The sequence below is a fragment of the Aulonocara sp. 'chitande type north' Nkhata Bay genome, linkage group LG13 (genome assembly GCF_057382095.1).
Source record: "Aulonocara sp. 'chitande type north' Nkhata Bay isolate Kocher_YH1m ecotype deep benthic linkage group LG13, A_spYH_male_GT1.1, whole genome shotgun sequence".
NCBI lineage: Eukaryota > Metazoa > Chordata > Actinopteri > Cichliformes > Cichlidae > Aulonocara > Aulonocara sp. 'chitande type north' Nkhata Bay.
The window spans coordinates 11180946-11201474 of NC_141356.1; the positions used below are offsets into that span (position 1 = coordinate 11180946).

The window sequence follows — 20529 nt, forward strand, 5'->3', positions numbered from 1 at the left end:
ATTTTCAAAAGTAATTAATTACTTAGTTACTTAGTTACTTTTTAAAAACACGATTTACAACCTGAAGAGGTGATAAAGCGATAGATCTTTCAGCCCAATTCTACTTTTTCTGCATAATCATCATACAAAATGTAATCAAATGGAAAAGTCTCTTTTTAAAACTTGTTTTATTAGTTTTAATCTTTTAACTTTATGCATCAAGCAAAAATTAAATTATATGCAACATTCTCTGACTGGAAGAAATTAGTTTAATATTTAAACCTATTTTCTGCACATTCCAGCACATAAAATAAAATACTTTTTGTGTTTACACTCAGTCTTTCAAATAGATGCAAGTAAAACACAGCAGAAAATAAATAAAGTCAAAGACTCAGCGGTCCTGTTGCTCTATTTTCACCTGTAAAGCAGGAGCAGGGTAGGCGGAGGTTTACCCTGGTGCAGGTGTGCCGCGGTCAGTGGAAGAATCCATTACGTCGTAGCTACTCGGTGCTTGTTGGAAGTTTAGGGGTTTTTTTCGCTGTAAAAACAAGTTTTCTTCCCACGCACAACGGACACTAATGTTTTTGTCACTTTTTATGGAATCAAACTCAAAGTAAGGTCAGTACTTCCACGCTTTAAACGCTGCACGCTCATACTCTCTCTGCACTCGATATGTGATCCATTGTTGATCTGCACACAGCTGTTGCCACGAACGGCGCACTCGCTTACGTCACTGTCGTGAGACATTCTCGCAAAAAAATCACGGTTTAAGTAACGCAGTAACGCAGCGTTCCTACGGGAAAGTAACGGGAATCTAATTACAGTTTTTGCAATAGTAATCCCTTACTTTACTCGTTACCTGAAAAAAGTAATCAGATTACAGTAACTGCCCATCTCTGATGTTCGCTAACCTTCACTTCCTGTTACGGAAAACGTTTAGCCGGTAGTTTCAAGAATCCTGTTTTACCCCCCGGAAGGTCATAAAAACGGGATTTACTTAAAGGGGTTAACTATTCATAAATCAACAGGCTGAGTGGTTGAAGAGATGATTATGAAGCTACATATCAGACTTTAGTATTTTTAATTTCAGCCTCAGCGGGCTGATGATCGAAAAATGCTCTGACATGCAGTTTTATCCAGGTAACTGAAAGTATCAAAATGAATCTGTGCAACAGTATCTGCTCTAAAAACATCTTTTGGGAGTATTTCCCAATTGTTATTAATATTATTATTGTTTTACTATTTAGTGAGTCCAATTTTTCCATATTTCAAATATTATTTTAAATACAGAATATACATATTCTATATAAATATTTAGATAAAAACATTACTGGAAACATTTCTGTCGTAATACTACCAAGGCAAACACAATAAATCCACAGCACCAGATATAAAAGTCCAAAGAACTGCTTTGATAATCGAAGCTGAGATATGGAAACGCAACAAAGACGAGAGAAACACGAGGTTTAAACAACATTATGTGTCATTTTACACGTTTGTTTCTTTAACTGAAGCCCAAAAAGTTGTATTTCACTATGTTGAGATATCTCAGAGATTAAATATGTTCCCAAAATTTGCAGTGGGACAAGTGAGGAAGTAATGACCAGCAGGTGAACCAATCAGGGAGGAGCAGACCATCACAAACACTGACATGAACGCTCAACAAGATGTGAGAGACAAGGAGGCACCAAGTCCAGTAAATAAAAACAACAACTTCTCAGTAGAAACCACAAAGTGAAACAATAATGGAGACATGAACCAAAACACAGGATCGCACGACAGCCAATCAGAAAACCACAGAGTCAAAACAGGATCTCAACGATATGACACGAAATCAGAGTCAGCGTTAGAATAATAACGAAATCTTTCAAAGCTTCAAACACTAGAATAAAAAACCCAAACAGGAAGTTAAGCACCAAGACCTCTCACCATCAGCGACCATCACCCACCTGTGCTTCCAACAAAGCCTTTAAATCAAAACTAATTTTTCTTGCGACCACTTTGGCAGCGTGGCTGTCAATCATGTCGATCATGTGATGGTAGCAGCAGGCATGCGCCAGTCCCAGGAGAGTCTGCAGTCGTGGCTTGGATGGCGTTGCTAGCTCCTCATCGCTGACACGATCCAAACACAGATGCTTGGTTCCATCACAGGAAGTGAACAAGAAGTTGAGGTTAGTGCTTCCTGCACTAAAAACACCTTCTGTCCAACGTTAACGTGAAGCAGTCTACCTGTACCTGGGATGTTGATGACCACAGGACGAGGTTAAAGGTCATTCACAGGATCAAATCCACTGATTTAGAAACAGATTTTTAAAATATTACCTGATATTGTCCAGATGTGACTTTGTGTGAAACACGCGTGCTCCAAAGACAGTAAAACTACAAAACTGACAAAAAAAACTACAGATTTAAACATTTAGAGTGACATCATGCATGTTTCCCATAATGCAGTGCAGTCTGCAGTTATTACTGCACAAGAGAGTTCAAAGTTAATGTGCACGATACACAGCACCTACATGCAAATAGAAGATATGTAGTGTGTGTGTGTGTGTGTGCGTGTGTGTGTGTGTGTGTGTGTGTGTGTGTGTGTGTGTGTGTGTGTGTTGGTGTTGTTGAGACAGAGCCCCCCCCCCCAGACAGTCTGGCGTTCAGCCAGGACTGATCGGGGTCCCGAGACGTCCCAGAGAGTGACCCGAAGACTCGGCTGTCGGTCCGCATGAGCATCAAACACACACACACACACACACACACACACACACACACACACACAGAGCAGTCAGTAGAGTTGAGGGGGGGGGGGGGGGGGGGGGTGCTATCTGAAGGTAAAGGAGGGGTAAACTCCTCTCTCTCTCTCTCTCTTGGCTCCCTCTCTTGGACCAATCACAGATCTACAGGCTGATGGAGCTTAAATCCCAGAACAATAAACTTCTGATCAAATAATCCTTAAAAATAAGTAAAAAGTTGAGACGTGACTGCAGATACATGAAGAGGAAGGACTCGCGCTGTAAGGGCCGAGGCAACGATTCAAAGTACTCAGTGCGGACAGAATGTAATAATAATGTTTCCAGATGTCACACAGACTCAAACTGTCCAAATCAAGACGGAATAACTCCAAAACAAAAATCATAAAATCATTTATTTGCTACCTGACACATGCAGACAGCGTCACAGCAGTCCTACAAAAGCCTCTGCAGCCGGACCAAAACACCTTTGTACTCTTATTTTGAAGGACGACTTCACTTTTGAATATGGTCAGTAAACAAAAAGTGCATGTACACAAAATCCTGTCACATCTGAGGAAACTCATTAATTTGCCCATAAATAAAGTTCAACGTCTGTCATCATCGTTTTTCTTTTTATATTAGTGTTTATGTTTATTTTGTTTTGACTTTTGAGTTTGTTTGGCTGAGTTTCCACTGCACGTTTGCTTGTTTACTTTGATTTCATCGTCAGATCTACAGCACAGGTGTTAAATATAAAAACACTGATTTTTGTAAACAGTCGACTCTCACTGATCATCCAAAGCCTCGTTAGATGAACGAGTTCTAAAACTGAAGATATTTACTTCTTTATTTTTATTAATTATATTTATAAGGATATTTCTTTTCATAAAATGCTTGTTTCAAGTGTATTTTATTATTATTCTAATAATCTTGGTTATAATTATCGTATCAAGCTGTTGTCAGACGTACAGATCCAGTGTTTGACTTTTACGTATCTCCTGTGAACGTCACATGCTGAGCAGTGTTACCATGTTTCTGAAGTTGTGGCCTTTTTCTCCCGGGAACACGCAGCAGCTGAACCTTCGCACACAGTCAGGGTGAGATTTGTTTCTCTGGTCAAAGCGCTGCTTTGTTAGAAGTGACCTTCAGTTTTTAAAAGGTTCCTCCGCTCCCTCCTCTTCATCAGCACTCAGCACGTCCTGAAGGACAGCGCCTGAGAGGAGCAGGTGGAAGGAAGAAGGTTGGTCTGTGGAGTATTTACTTCAAAAAAATGATCACAGTTAATATTATTGCATCGGTCAGATTTAAATATTTGTTTATCACCTCCCGGGATCGTTTACAGATGATCAGCTCATCACAGAGCTGGAGGGGACATGAGCTTTGATGATGATGCTTTTCTGGATTTCTTTCCTTTATTCAAAGACTCTGACTCAAAGAGTCTGACTCCACTCTGCCCTGTGTGACCGCAGCATGGACGCCCTCCACCCTGATTCTCAGAGGCTCGCCGGAGTGCATATGTGCTCCACAGATATCAGCTGTTTCCTCACCTGAAACTAAAAGTATATTTAGAAAACAAACACGTCGTACGTGTTATTATCCTGACTCCAATTTTCTGCAACATGCAGTCCGACCTTCAAACCAGAGATATTGAGGTCACATGTTCAAATTTCTGATCTCTGGGCCTTGTTTACCCCTTCTCTCTCTCGCTCTCTCCATCCCCTTATTCACACACACACACACACACACACACACACACACACACACACACACACCCCTCAACCCTCTGGCAGTTATCTGTTGTATGGAAACACAGCTAACCCTGCTGCCCTCCGATTGTTCCTGCTAAACCAACCAACCAACCCAGCTGTCCATCCATCCATTCATGCATTCATCCACAGTCAATACGTTACCTACTGTTAAACACACACACACACACGCTGACATTTGCAGCTGAAACACGGTGGAAACTCAAGCTGGTATCGACTTGAAATTTGGAGAGATTTGCTCAGTGCAGCAAACTGCATCCACACACTCAGCTGCTCCTGTTTCTACTGCCCCGGGCTCAAACGCTGACATTTTATCTGCCGCCGCATCGCCGCTGAAAACGCCTGACTGTGATTGATTAATCTGCCAACACAGAGTTATGTATCTGCACTTCTGATGATTAATGCCAAACGATTTTAAAGACTAAAGGCCGATAACTCTTTAATGAAAGCGTCTCAGGCTCCAGAGGTTTGTGTTCACTGTTTTAAAACTCAGTAAATTACATTTGTCTGCAGGTGAGACAAAGCAGGATAAAACAGGACACTGTGTGATGCTAACAGGTTGATTTTAGTTAAGTGAAAGACTAATTATAGTTCTTCGTCAACTTTAAGAAAAACGTTTTTTTGGTGCCATTTCAATTCTTCATTTATATTTAAAATTAAGGAATAGTTTGTTTTTCAGTTTACATTTATTTAATCCTATTAAATAATATGATTTGAATTACTAATATTACTAATATTTAATTTTAATTATGATTTAAAGAAAGGACATATTTAAATAAAATATGTGTTTAGATAAATTATTATGAACAAAATAAGAATATAAATATAATCAAAGCCTTTTTCCCTCTCTATAAATGTTAAATATTTCAGGCATATTTAAGTCCAAAAAGGTTTAAACTAACTTCCAAATATAGATTCTAAAGAAAGAAACCTGCAGTTCCCCTGATGCCCAGCAGGGCGGCAGCAGTGAGTCAGTCCCCATAGACTCCCATGTTAAACCTTTACAGCAGAAATAAACACGTTTACAGGCTGATACACAAACTGATTGGTCTCTATAGATAATTTCCTTTCAAAACACCTACATGTGTTTTTATAACTTAAATTGTATCAAGGCTCAACATCTGTATTATTAAGGCGGGGCCTCTTAGCTACCATAGTATTACCTGATAATTTAGTGGTTCACCTGTCCAAAAGGGGTATGGCTCTTTAAAACTAGGATGGCGATGACCACAGTGGGGTCTCAGATCAAACCAGTGACATCACCACTGGGTGGTGTCTCGGTGGCTACGTCCATCATTAATATATTACAGCCTATGGATTACTATTGTCTAGTGACAACTGCAATTATTTTTAAGGAATATGGACGAGGTGGGGCTGATGGATGGGCCGATAGACTTTAACCAGAAACAGGATGTGGTGGAACGGGAGAATGCTCTACATTCAATTTGTTTAAGGCAAAGCTTAAAAACTGGTTATGGACAAATCAAGTGTGTGATCATGTATGAGTTGTATAGTTTTAATGTTTTATTTGGGAACAGAATGGTGTGTATGTGTAAGTTTGGTGATGGAGTTTTTATTATGAATGAATGATTAATTTTTATGAATTATTATGCCTATTTTTTATGCTTAAGGACAACAGATGGAAATTAGCCCTTGGCTATAATCTGGTATGTTTACATTCATGTATTATTTTTTTTTACATTTATGTTCATTAACATGCACTGTCCTAAATAAAATAAATAAATATTCACATGGTGATGATGTCATGTCGACATAGAACTAAATCTCTGAGGAATGTTTGCAGCTGCTTGTTGAATCTGTGAAATGAAGAATTCAAACAAGTCTGAAGGTAAAATAACAAAGTGTACCTAATGAAGTGGCTGGTGAGTTATTTTTCATCAGTGGAATACCTCCCACTGTGCAGGACAGGGATAACCAGTGTGCAGTACCATTACTACCAGCAGTGCTACTGAAATACTGCTTGTAGTAATAAGTTCAAGAAAAGATGGAAGCAGCGGCGTCACAGTAACTGTAGGATCAAGTACTGGAGTCAGCATTCAGAAAGCCAAACACACACACACACACACACACACACCCTATCCATTGTTAATGGGAGTGAAGCACTCAGTGTTTGACTGTGGGTGAGCGAGGAGGCGGCGGGACGTCAAACAGCATCAACGTCAAAACGAGCAGCATTCAAACTCAGCTCAACGTCGCCGCCCTGCTGCTGCAGCAGGAGCACTGCACCTCATCGGACCTCAGCCTGTGTTCTCTTTAACTGTCTGCAGTTTTACATGATTGCATCTGCTCTCTAAACACAGTCACAGCTCACATTTATCAGACTGGAAATGAGAGGAGACCAGTTTGTTCTCACGGTAACTCAGTTTATGAAGATTAGGGATGGGTATCGTTTAGGTTTTATCTGATACCGGTGCCAAATCGGTACTTTTGAAACGGTGCCGGTGCTTAAACGGTGCTCAAACCGGTGCTTAAAGAATGGAGAACACAAAATTGGTCCAAAAACCTCTCATGTTCATCTGTTTTTTGTAAAAAGATAACAATGTTAGCCTTTTCTGCAGCTATGGGGCATATATGGTATCACTCTTGGCTGGAAGCAGTGCTTAAACAATGGAAAAAAACACAAACTTAAATCCTCTCATGTTTAACTGTTTTCCACTTTTTCTTTGGTCATTTTAGCCTTTTTGTCCAGGGTGAAGGGAGTATCTGCCATCAAACAAGAGGACAGCTGCATGTAGCTATGATTATGTTTGCTAGTTCACCTTACATGCATTAATGTAATAACGTGGTTAGTCTACTCAACGTAAATTACACACACGAACAACATTAAGCTACTCACGCAGAGAAGAACGGCTGCTGCTGCATCATCATTTCTGCTACACTGGCAGGGCTAGGGGCCAGGACTCTCCTCTTCGGGTTTTTGGGGGATGTTGCATAACAGGCAACCCACCCGCAGTAGATGTGCCCGGTGTGAGGTCTCGCAGCAAGCTATCAAATACGGCGCATTTCTCGGCTTTTAAAAAAAAAAACGCTATGCGTCGCCAGGTGTTTCATCGGATTCGAGGTGTTACCTCCTTTGACAGTATCAGCTTAAAGCACTTGTTGTTGCTGAGTTTGCATATTTTGCTGTGAAGTACAGCCAGACTTTTGACCATCATGGCACCGGACACCGGTACCCATCCCTAATGAAGATATACTGACATGGTTGTTGGAGCTAAGAGATGAGCCTCAAATCTGTGAAAGTATCTGTGAGCTGAAGACGTCGCTCCAACCTACGCTTTGACTGGTCATTGTACACACTGTTTGTATTTTGAGGAAAGTTTCTGCAGGAATCGTGTGTTTGTGCATCTCCACACATTTTCTGCCATCATGGGTTCAGATCACAGCAGGAGCGTTTCAGAGGAACGTTTTATCCACAGAGTCTTTGGAATTGAAATCTTTGTCTTCAGTGGGAACGATTACATCACAGCTGGAACGTAATGGAGCTGGTCTCGGTGTATTCCTGGGAATTCTGCTGTCAGCTACACTTCCTGTCTTTGTCAGTTTGCCCTCCTTTCTAACTGGCCCATCTCCTGTCTGAGCCCCACACATTTGCATCATCGCTTGGAGGCGTTACCTGTTCTGAGGTAAGCTAGCCTCAGGTGGAAGGGTGTCATAAAGTCCTCCAATACAGCGTCTCCGCTGATGCTGCCTGCGAACCGCACTCTGAAGGTGCTGCGAGTGCTTGTGTCCGATATGTGCCTGAGCCCATAATCTCAGACTGGAAGTCTTTTTGCAGCCGCAGTTATCGCCCCCCAGTGGCCATTAAAAGTAATGCAGGTTTAAGCTTGCAGTGCATAGCACAGGAACGCTGCTGGCTTTAAACCAGGGGTGGGCAAGTCCAGGCCTCGAGGGCCGGTGTCCTGCAGGTTTTAGACCTCACCCTGGGTCAGCACACCTGAATCACATGATTAGTTCATTACCAGGCCTCTGGAGAACTACAAGACATGTTGAGGAGGTCGTTTAGCCGGAGGGACAACAATCTGCTATGATGCTTGAGGGCTAAAAATGAGCATATGACATCATTAAATGCTGATGATGTAGTGCTGTTTAAAACAATATTATTAAGAACAGACTGAGCACAGAGGTCAAATTCAGGGGCTCCAGTTAGCTGAGGCGAAGCCTCGCGGACAGCTAGCACCTATAGAGTCATCTGTGACATCATTCAGTTGTCAGTCAAAGAGGCCACGCCCCTAATAATGCTAAATTTGAGCCTACACAGGTGAGTTAAAAATAAAACCCTCTGGGTTGTTATAAATGGGGAAGTAACGATAGAGAGCACCGTATCAGGCTGCAAACATTCTGCAGGTGGAGCAGAAGGACGCCCGTTTTAATTTTTGAACATTTAAAACACAAAGTTCAGAAAGTGAAGAAGTAGGTCTGAATATTAAGATCCTATTATCACTTTTATCTCACTGATCTGTGGTTGGAGCTCTCAGAAAAAAAATCCAGGATTTAAACAAGTTGACAAATCAGCTACAAGAAAAACAAGTGTGTGTGTGTGTGTGTGTGTGTGTGTGTGTGTGTGTGTGTGTGTGTGTGTGTGGTGATAAAAAAAGATTTTGGTTGCTTTAAGAGAGGGAAGCAGCTGTAGTGTGTGTGTGTTGCTGGATGTTAAACAGACAGTGATTGTGGCTCTAAGTGTTTCTGTTCGGCCTCGGGGGATTAGGTCGTTGACTTTAATGTTCCCGCGGAGCTCGGCGCTGTGTGTGTGTGTGTGTGTGTGTGTTGCGTCGGATTAGTCTCTATTTGAAGTGTGAGGTCGCATCTAATCTGCAGGTCGCTGTAAACAGATGCAGTGATCCCGCCTGTCTGAACACAGTGTTCACTGCCAGCGTTACACAACACGCGGAGATTAACACAGTGATTTCATTCTGATCACACAACTGCTTCCTGTGGAGGGCCGACGTTTCAAACGAGGCGGCTCTGAGGAATCAGAAAATGACAGCAGGAAGAATTACAGCATTAGTGACGCACAGCCTCAGCCACAGGTAGAGATCAGGTGATTCACGCTCTGATTTTTAACCAACTTTAACAAGAAAACGTGGATTTGGTTCATGAAACAAAGACAAAATCTATTTTACACTCACTGTGTGGGGCTTTTATTGTGAAAGGCGAGGATGGGAGGAAAACCTTTTCACACGTGATTAAAACTAATCGTTTTTCAACAACTGGATCGGGCTGAGACAGATGTGAACAAAATGCAGTCTGGTTACGACTGATCAGGAGTGGTTCTCCGTCGATCTGCGACCCTGAGCTGCAGGGAGTGACCAAAAAATGAGGTCAAAGACACAAGTGGTGGAAATGAGCTTCCTTTGTCTGAGTTCACCAGATGTGACGACTGTGGTGTGAATCTAGCGACATCCAGTGAGCATGTGCAGGAAAACCCTCCTGTCTGACACATTACATGTCTGCCTTTTTAGACTTGATGTTTTACCCAGTACGAACCAAAAAGGAGTCACTGTAAACTCACCAGAAACCAGCTTCGACTTCCTGTCGAGTGCCAACACAGGTGCTGCCCCCTAGTGGTTCATTAAAGAGAATCCAGTATCAATAAACGTCCATAACAGCTCCATGGTGCTGTGACCACAGCGGTATGATGCAATGCGCAGCCAGATTCAGTTTCAGCTCAGATTTCTGGAACCTGCTGGATATGAAATGACTGAATTTAGTCTAAACGCCTGCGTTCAGAGGGCGTCACTTTCTTTTACTCATTTCCTGTTTTTCTGCCACCAGAATGTTCCTGCACAGAGTTATCAGGAGCATGTGATGGCTGGGAATTAGGAAGTATTGTTAAAGCTCGACTTTACAGCAGCCAGAAGGACCCATGTGAGGCTAATATATAATTTATCACACTGAGCTTATGTATCTCCTACAGACCGCGTACAGGATGATAGCGCTGTCTCCCACAGGACGCAAGAAGTCACTGAATGTTGTACCGAAGATGAAAATGATCCAGGGACAAAACACAATGCATGTGATTGGCAACTCTGCAGCATTCAGTTGCAGACTGACTTTAGTGAGAGTGTTTGTTTGCTTCACAATCTCAAAAAGATCAAAGGTGACGTGAGATAACTAACAAAATCGCAATATTTGTTATTCCGACACTCTGCATTTGACAAAACGTTAAAAATCTGGTGATTCCCACTTTGTGCTAACTCCTTCAGAGTCCTCGTATCTCAGCCCAACTGAACACTGATGGTGGCTTTTGAATCTTCATCCTCATCATCAAAGCATAAAACCATGAGGAGAAGCAAAGCTGCAGAATGAAAAGCTCGATGTTGGCTTTTCCTTTAATCTGTCAGCCATATAAACGACGCGAACACCTCTGAAAGTCGATTCGAGCGACCAGCCATCAGTGAGGTCACAGGCCCCGCCCTTCCCCTCCAGGTTTTCTGCTCCAGTTGGCGCAGCTGAGGTCAGGGTTTGTGACCTCAGAGGACCTCTGACATCATTATCGCCCCCGCGGCTGCTGCTGCGGCTGCCATGACCGCACTGAGCACGTGCACCACATCTCTGCTTTTCATGCAGATATCCTTCTACGCTGTAATCCTTCTTAACCCGACATATTCCTAAAAGACCAGCAGAGCCTCAGTCACCTCCCTGCAGCCGCGCTCCACCTCCAGCAGGCTGCCCTACATACGCTGCTCTCCTCCTCCTCCTCCTCCTCATCATCATTGTATTCCAGTCAGTTTTTTTATCCTCAGAAATCACACGAGAAAAAAAAGCATGCAAACTTGCACTAAAATCTGTGAAACAGCGAGGTGAAAGGTGAACCTGGTGAATCTGGTTCGACTATTCTTCACCTGTAGTTTGAATGCTGAACATTTGCCTGTTTAAATCATGAGACCAGTCACTATACAGAGATGTGCTTCTGAATGTGGACGATGTGTCTTCTGCTGCAGTGATGCAGTTCTGCTTGTGTTGAGTGATGCAAACAACTGATCGATCTAAACGCTTTAAACGTCAAAATTGATCATTAGACTTTTTTATGACACAACAGCGGTGAGTGTTCCCACCTTCTGCTCTTTGTAACTTAACGCCATCTTTCCGTTTTCGAGTTTTGGACATGATTTTGGAGGATATATCTTCGCAGCAGCGATTGACCGCAAAGTAAAGCTACCGGAAATGTACAACCCCACATCCGGTCTCAAACGAGGAAGTTAGCATTTTCTCGTGCACAGGGTCTATCAGCTCAAATCCAACGGCAGCCTTTGGAGCTGTTACAGGAACTATTATTACTAGAGACACTGAGACTGTGAAGGAGACCAAACAGGTGCGCTCGAAGTAAAGAGATCTTCACTCTGCCTGTACATTACATCAGCAGGTGTTTGCTTCTGCATAAACCCTCCAACACTGCCTATAAATATCATCATGGTCGCTCATTTAATCTCTAATAAGAGAGCCAAGAGATTTGTCCAGATCTGACTATTTAAATGTCAGAAATCTATTTTTTTTTCAGCTTGTTTGGTTTTTTAAGGTGAGATCCTGACTCCGCCCTCCTGAAAGAGTAGTGGAATGTCAGCAAGCAGTACTCGAGTAAATGTACTTCTACTTTCCTCGTTAGGTTGCGTGTACGCAGTCGGCCGGTGTGACCTGAGCTGACCGTGGGGCGGGCAGCGTCGACCTCGGCGGTGTCAGATTTGACCCAGAAAGCAGCGGCGCTGCACTGATCCTGTTCATTTGGTGGGGATTTTGGTCACAGATTACAAAAGCTCAATACCATTTGTTTTGTAACAAGCGTGTGAAGTCAACACTCATAAAAACGCTGCCACTCCGGACTTTGAAATGCTGCAGGACCTCGTTACAGGCTTAATGACTGTTGAGCACATCCAGCGCTGAGGGAGCAGAAGCTCCCGCTAAGCTTTCCAAGGAAAAGTACTTCTTTGATTGTTTGGTCAAAATCTCCTCTGAAAGCCGCAGAACAAAACCAGAGGAGGGATTATCCTCCTTTGGAGAGGAAATGAAATTCTTCAGAAGAGGCACTTAAACGGGTTCCAGCTTCTGCGAGTGTGTGTTGGGGGGAAATACGAGCGGCGCTGTGCGACTTGTTAGCTCCAACAATTTGACATATCATCCAAAAAACGAGGCTCCAAAGCTCATTAGAACAACAGAAAGCGCAGCTGTGGGCTCGGCAAAACCAAACATCAAATCCTGAAAGATGAAGCCAATGAGGAAGGAAAAGCTGCAGTTCCTCTAACGTCCAGCGGAGGCACCAGCAGTGAGTCAGTCCCCATAGACCAGAAAGAAACATGGTTACAGCCTGACACACAAACTGCTTCGTCTCTATGGGTAATTACCACCTTTGTAACACCTGTACAGGTGGAGAAAGCTTAAATTGTATTAAAGCTTAACATTTGCGCTAATAGGGGCGTGGCCTCTTTGACTGACATCACTAGCATTACCTGATAACTTAGTGCTTTACCTGTCTTGCTAAAACCAGGACGGTGATGACCACAATACTTAAACCAGTGATGTCACAGTAGCTACAGCCATCATTTATTTACAGCTTATATTTTTAAGACACACCCTCTAATGACAGCTGTAACAATGACTGAAGGATGGGGGGGAGGTCAGGTTGATGGAGCCGATGCACTTGAACAGGAAACTGATGTTTATGTCCAGTTTCATATCAGTATCTTAACCACATCTGTGCCTGTGTGATGCACAATTACAGTTTATTAGTGCATCTTCTTAATAGAGCTTGCTAGCATTAGCACTTTACCCTCGGGTGCTGAATGTAGTCCCTTCTGGCATTATCCAGAGCACTACTGTTCAGACTTCAGCCTTTTATGTACAGCCTAAGGTTTACCATCAAGTGACACTGCCCTCTAGTGGTGACTTGAAAAAGGGACAGAGGTGGTTAGGGTGGATGGATGGGTCAGCAGATGACAAAATATCTCCTTTGTGTCACATTTCAAAGAAGGTCTTGCCGTTATCTGTGTGATGTATCCATACAGGCTAACACTTTGCATCCCATGCTAGCTAGCATTAGCAGATAGCTTCCACACCATGTGGGCAAACGTTTGAGGCCAAAATACAAATGCAGTGGCTTCAAAATCTGAAGCCAAGAAACCAGTGAGTGACCTCATGATGATAGCGTGGAAGCTGGATCCCCATCTTTTATGTACAGTCTTTGCATTCGAACTAAAGTCAGATTGTTGAGTTTGTAGCAGAGCTGAAAACGTGAACCAAACTAGGCCAGTTTAAGTGGCAGCAAAGTGCAGCTTTGAACCCTGCTCAGTGTTTCTGACACATTCAGATTCTACAAAAATAGGCACACCTTTGTTCTTCTGAAAGGTGAAAGGCGTTGTGCTGAGGACATAAGGAGGTGATCAGCTGCCTCTTCAGTGAGTTTTATGTCTCAAAGATGGACTTGAGCATGTCATCTATCCTCAGTGTTTTACTTCTGCTGCTGAAATTTATGATAAAGTTTCATTTGGTGGAGAGCTGTGTCTCATGTATTTGAAACTCCTCAGATTTGAGCCGAGCCCTGCAAGGATCCTGATCACAGAGGAAACATGAAGCTCGGAGTAAAACGTGTGAATGTTTCATGGGGAAGGAAATGCTTTTGTCAGTTTGCGTGAGGCTCAGTGATGCGTTTCTGTGAGAGATGAGCATCACTGCGTTTACCGCAGGAGGAGCCCGAGAGGGGACGAGTGTGTCGGTAAACATTTGGTCGCGTTTGGCACATTCTGGGACAAAGTTTTGAACACGCACCTCTTTAGTAAACTCCTGGGAAAACGGCGAGCTTCCCTCCGTGCCCAATCTTCTCCCCATCGTTGGATTTGAACAAACACAGTGATCAATGTGCGCCGAGCTGGAAAAACAGCGAAACTTGGGCCTATTAGCGGTTTTTGGAGACCAGGCGGGTCCCTCAGTAACGGGGTCAGGAGTCTGTTGGCCTCCTAACACGTTGCGACTCCGCCGGCCTCGAAGCTGTCTCCTCGCTTCATTCTCATTCGCCGGCCCGCAGCGTCTCTCACTCATTTGAATATTTTCTGGGCTGATGAGGATGCGAGGGCGGCGAACCGAGGGCCGAGAGGGTAACGTAATTGCAGGGGACAAAATAATGACCAGTTGCAGCAAAGTCGCTAAAGTGTGTCATCCATTAAAATGCAAGCGTGTGGCTGAGCACGCTTTGTGGCATCGGCCTCGTTGGATGTGACAGCAGAAACAAGATGAAGTGAGGACACGCCACAGCGGCGTCCTCAGACCCTCTGATGCTTCCAGGGTTTTGAAAACTGTTCAGGACCTAACAGGTCCATGAGCTCCACATCACAAAATGATCCGGACGTAGATGGGATCACAGCTGGAAGATGACCTTAATTTAAGTTTGATCCAGTAAAAAGTGACAAACATTAGCGTCCGCTGTTCACTCTGCGTGGGAAGAAAACTTGTTTCTACAGCGAAAAATGAAACTTCAAATCTGAGCGAGCGGCGAGCACGCTGCCACGGGAACGTGACATTGACAGAGAAATCCCCACTGACACGCCCGCTGTGGGCAAACCTCCACCCGCCCCACTCCTGCCAAACAGGTGACAACAGATTTAAGAGCTGCTCAGTCTTTGATTTTATTTATTTTCTGCTGTGTTTTACTCGCATCTATTTGAAAGAGTGTAAACACAAAACAGTGTTTTATTTTATTTTATATGCTGGAATATGCAGACAATAGGTTTAAATGTTAAACACATTTCTTCTTGCATATAGTTTAATTTTTGCTTGATTAATTTTTGTTAAAAGATTAAAACTAATAAAACGAAATAAAAGTTTTAAAAGGAGACGTTTTCATTTGATTCAGTTTATATGATGCAGAAAAAATAGAACTGGGCTGGAAGGTCTTTGTCTTTATTACATACTCAGGTTGTGTATCATGCTTTTAAAGAGTAACTAAGTAACTAATTCGTTTTGAAAATAAGTAACTTTAAACGTGTTTTTCTGCCGTCGTTATGAAGTTCAGCAGAGCAGTCAAAACAGCTGGAAGCATAATTTAAAAGTACTAAATGGAGGTCCTGTAGAATATTCATAGTATGAAGGTAAAACTTTGGATTTATTAAATATAATAAAGTTATTAATCTAAAAAAATCAGCTGATTCTGAGGGGGTCAGGTGAACCAATGGGGACCTGTCTGTGTTTGTATTGGGCGTGAGAGAGGACGGGCTGTCTCAGTACAGACAGAGGATCATCAGGTAGAAGCTGAGAGGTCAGAAGGTCACCAGCGTCCTACAGGACACGATGAGGATTCCAAAGAGCTCGGCTCATGTTCACAAAATCAGACGAAGCTTCAGATGTTGAGAAGAGTCAAGAATGTCTTCAGTCAACTTCCAACCTCAGAAAACATCAAATTTAAGAAGTCGGGAAAGTTTTCCTGGCTCGGACTTCAGAACTTCAACGATTTGCTTTTAACGACTGGAGCAGAGGCGTCACAGCCCAACATTTAGTGTCATTAGGAACTGTTTGAGTTCTTTTGGCTTCACTCTGTTCTCCTTCAAACATTCCCTCGACCTCCTGAAACTGAAGGACAGCGAGGAGGAAGAGGAGCTGATTTGTGCGACTGTACCCAAAGCCTCATGGCCTCTTTGTGAGCTCGTCTGATGGGGATGTGCAGCCCTGATTTCCTGATTAGGACCCGCCTAAATAAAAGCTGGTCTCCTCCTCCTCATCATCCCCACACGCCAGGACGCAGGAAACCTCGTACAGGGGCGGAGTCACTGATGGTGTTTAAAGTTTAATAGTTGATGGACTGAGCAGATTTATGGACCGGATAAAGATCTGGGAAGTTTCCTGATCACTTAGGTCTCACCTTTGCCCCGTGACGCGGAGCTCCACCACGCTGGACGAAGTCGGTCTGTGAGGAAGTTCTTCGTTAATAAAATCTGCATGAAAACGACTCAAACGAAAAGATAAACGAGGATTTCTGATGTTTGGTGAATCTCGGGTGAGACGTGGAGTTCGCTGTGATACTTGTTTCACGCAATGCTGGAAATATTAAACATCAAACTCTTTCAGACTCAAAGACTTTTATTTTTTTAAGGAATGTTTGCAGGAAAAAAAAGCTTACAAAGTACGAGCACGCCACTTTCTAACCGCCAAACCTCACGATCAGTCCCATAACAAAGAAAGCACTCAAAGATACGCGGTGGTCTCCTCGTCCGGACAATAAATACATCACCACCATCGCTCCTCTGAAGTCATCGACATCTAACACCAGAAACTGGCGCCGTCGTCGATGCTGTGACGCCGCTGCCTGACTCGACGTTCCCGAGGAGCCGACCGTCACAAATGAATTTCGAGTACCCGAAAGTCCTGAACCCGCCGGAGCGGTCACGGCCGGTACTGTCGGTACTGCGACTGTGAAGCCAGAGGGTTTCCGAAGCGCAGCGGCGCCGTCGACCCGCCAAACGCAGTTCTGTAGCTCTGAGAGGACGGCCCGCCGCCACTGCCCACGCCCAGTCCGAGCCCGACCCCCAGACCCTGTGTGCCCAGTCCCATCCCGCCACCAGGCCGCGCCAGGCCCTGATTCAGCATCCCTGTGTAGGGGGTCGACCCGTAGGAGAGTCCCAGGCCTCCGTACGGCCTGTGGGTGTGGTGTCCCAAAGCGGCGAGGACCATCGGCTGCACGTTCCTCCCCGGAGTGTCGAAGGAAAACTCCGGAGGGGGGCTGGTGGGTTTGGAGGGGGTGGAGGTCAGCGGGTCGAAGTCTCCTCCCGGGGACAAGAGCAGAGGAGGCAGCGATGAGGCGAGGGCGGCGTAGCCATCGGCAGCACCCAGCGGGGAGGCAGCGGGCGAGGAGGACGAGGAGGAGGAGAGGGCCCCGGTGAGGAGGGGCCGGGACCAGTCGTCTTTGAAGATCTGCACGGTCAGCGTGGAGACGAGCGGCAGCAGCCGGTTGGTGACGTGAGCCAGAACCAGCTGCTCGTTGGCGTCGCGGCGGATCCGGACGTGGGCGGAGCCAGCCTGAAACACAAGAACAGAGAGAGAGAAGAGCTAACTCTTCAGTAACTGCTCAGCAAAGCGATTAAATACAAACACGCTCCAGACCAGATCAATAACACACAGATTACAGTAAGCCTGATCATGCAGTTCCTCTGACGTCCACACGGGGCTCACTCCACATACACGCCTATATTAAAATGCCCATACGATGTCTATCGATGCCCAAATATGGTCATATCTGGCTCCGAAAACCCAAAATGAAGCAAAAAAAAAGCTTCAAAATGCAGAAACCAGCGGGTTATGTGACGGTGGCCACGCCCACATGGCCTGAAGTGTCTTCAAGTCCGTGACCCCGTTATCGGTGCGCAGACACGAGAGCGATCATCTGATCCAAAATCATGCAAACAGTTCAGATCCAAACTCGGAGACGAACAAAGACGTCTCCAGTGTTCCTGCAGCGCTCCTCGGGCAAACCGAGCGGCGTCACAAACGTGCGCTGAAACGAAGCTTAGCTGGACTCTAAACGCTGTTAAATCCAACCTCTCTGACCTTAAAACATTAAACACAGTTTGTCATTTCTGTTGTTGGGAATATTCAGACCTCACAAGGACAGACTCCCTCTCTTACACACGCACGCACGCACGCACACACACACACACACACGCGCACACACACACACACGCACACACACATGCAGAGCAAATCGCCCCATGGGGCAGAAGTGCAGTCAGGGGGTCAAATCAGTTTGGACAGCTGCTTTGTTAGCAGTGGGCCAACAACCAACAGTTGTGTAACTGCAGCAGCATCACAAACGACAACACGAGGGGCGGCGGCATCGACAACACGAATACAAACAATAAAAACAGCATCAGGGCGAGGTAAACACGGGCGCTGCGCCACCCGGAGGCAGGCAGAGGAACGGCGGCCTTCATCCTTCATACCAGAGAGGAGCTTTCAGCAGACACACGCCTAACACAGAAGGTTTGGCCTGTAACCATGGATACTGTGGTGATGTCATCTTTAACCCCACAGACATGAGCCTCGGCTGGAAAACGCCTCCGTGCCTCGCAGCTCTTCGTTTACAGGAGATCCAAGAAGAAGTCTAAACTCAACCTGAAGTCGCCGATTTCAACCAAATTTAAACCTTGACAGGCTCAAAGCACCCACCCCTCCCACCCCATCGCCCCACCTGACCCAACCACTCCACCCATCTAAACCACCGGAACCAATGGGTGTGTTCACTGAAGTCTCGAGGGCGCTGCAGGGTGGATAAATTTGACTAAACGTTGTGTTTTGGTTTTATTAACATGTATGAGCCGAGTGATATGAAACTGTGCTAGCCTTATGTTAGCGTCTCAGTACAAAACTCCAACAGGAAAGCTGCTAATTTAAGATAATAAGCTATAAAGCAGAACTGAAAGCTGACTCATGAAGTGCAGATGAACTATTTTATCCCTGTTTGAACTTTGTTGTTTTTCATTAGCGACAGCTTCACTTTTACTTCCTCACTTTGTTTTTAGGACGTTAAAAAAATGCAGGAAGTGGACAGGAAGTTCTCCTCGTGTGAACCTTCAGGCTCAACAGCAGCACGGTTAAATTATCCATAAATTATAATGAGCATCTGAGCCCGGCAGAGGAGACTGTCGGTGTGTGCGCTCCTCTCTGTGTGCGTCCCGCCCTGAAAGCCAGCTGGGTTTGTTTGCGTTGCGACGACAGCAACACGAACAACAACAACAACAACAACAACGCACCCCCAAAAAACAGAGAGGGAGAGGAGGGGGGAGCCAAGTCTCCGCATGAATGAGTCGTTCCTTCTTTTCGTCTCGTTGAACAAATCCTTGCAGATCATCGCTCTAATCCGACGAATGACGGAGGAGCGGACGGAGGAGGGAGACGGGACAAACTCAACAGGAAGAGGAAGAACCGTCAGAGAGGAACTGATCAGCAGACCCTGAGAGACCTCCGACCCCGCTCTGTAAGTAACCCGATTCATTTCTTTAAAAGAGATCGCGGCGCCCTCACTTATTTATTTACTACGAGTCTGCAGAGCTGCACTCAGGCTCAGCCCAGGATACGTTTTCCTTATCGGGCTTCACTGATTCTAACGCCAGCGATCCGACGCCACGATTAACTGGATAAGTTAATCCAGAGTTTCTCCGTCGGCCTCTGTCACTCACCAGACATCCAAAGCCAACAGTCCAGAAGTGCTCGTTTCGGACCTCCAGCACCCCGTCCAGAGTCGACACCTGATTGGACACAAGAAGGCACAAATAGCCAATCATAATCAGTCAGTGTGCTGTTCTCTCAGCTGTTCCTAATAAAGTTTAACGTGGTTTACGGCGTTTGCTCGCTGGTTTCCGTCTGACGTTGACCTCGTGTTGTGTCTGAAGGACTCAGAAACCAAGCTGCCGTCACCGTTAACGTGAATGAAGGAAACATGAACAGCAGCCATGTTTGGAGGGTTCGCTCAGGACTCGTTAACTCTCTTTAACTAAAGTTCATGTTGTGAGTCCCTGATGGGCGGAGACGAACGCCATCGTACGACAGGAAGCTGAAAACGGAAGCTGTGAAATGATCCGCCCAGTCAGTAATCTGCTACTTCGTGGTTTGGATTGACTGTGAACGAAGTCGAGATCCTGAGCGTCGGTGAAATCGCAGTCGGCCCCGAGGCGGCCGGTCAGCTGCAGAGGTTTGAAATTCGGAGTTTCTGCACAGTTTAATGGTGCAGTGTGCTGGACACCCGATCGATACGTCAACAGTTACATTTGCGCTTGAAATTTGATCTTAAATGCCAAAAGTGACAGTTTTATGCAACAATCTGGACTCAATGTAAGTGATGTATGAAGCCTCGCAGGGAGAATTTGATTGGTGGATCCAGTTTATGTTTGGATTTTAAACTCTGGTTATGATGAATTCTGGGATAAAACTAAGCAGTAGAAACACTTCCTGATGTTGCAGTAACGCTGCGATAAAGCGCCGGCTCTCACCTCTCTCAGAAGCTTGTCCAGCTGCCCGATGATGTGGGAGGGCGTGGTCTGTGGGCGAGAGGCGGTTAATAATCATGATCA

At 44.9% G+C, this 20529-nt stretch overlaps 1 protein-coding gene and 1 long non-coding RNA gene across 3 annotated transcripts in view; both read right to left on the bottom strand.

Moving 5' to 3' along the window:
* Nucleotides 1-2747: 2747 nt before the first annotated feature.
* On the bottom strand, nt 2748-10191 carry LOC147315712 (uncharacterized). The gene is made up of 3 exons (XR_015124390.1): nt 9999-10191; nt 4026-4255; nt 2748-3915 (listed from the first exon to the last, which is right to left on the bottom strand). It is a non-coding gene; the product is annotated as an uncharacterized LOC147315712 (long non-coding RNA).
* A 6515-nt stretch (nt 10192-16706) lies between these two features.
* Nucleotides 16707-20529, bottom strand: part of slc30a6 (solute carrier family 30 member 6) — a 59566-nt gene continuing 55743 nt past the window's right edge. For both annotated transcript variants that reach the window (XM_086258708.1, XM_086258709.1), the window contains exons 13-15: nt 20449-20496; nt 19639-19707; nt 16707-17482 (exon numbers count right to left, since the gene is read on the bottom strand). In XM_086258708.1, the coding sequence (XP_086114834.1) occupies nt 16850-17482; nt 19639-19707; nt 20449-20496 (750 nt within the window). In that variant the 3' untranslated portion in view covers nt 16707-16849. The remainder of the gene's footprint in view (nt 17483-19638; nt 19708-20448; nt 20497-20529) is intronic.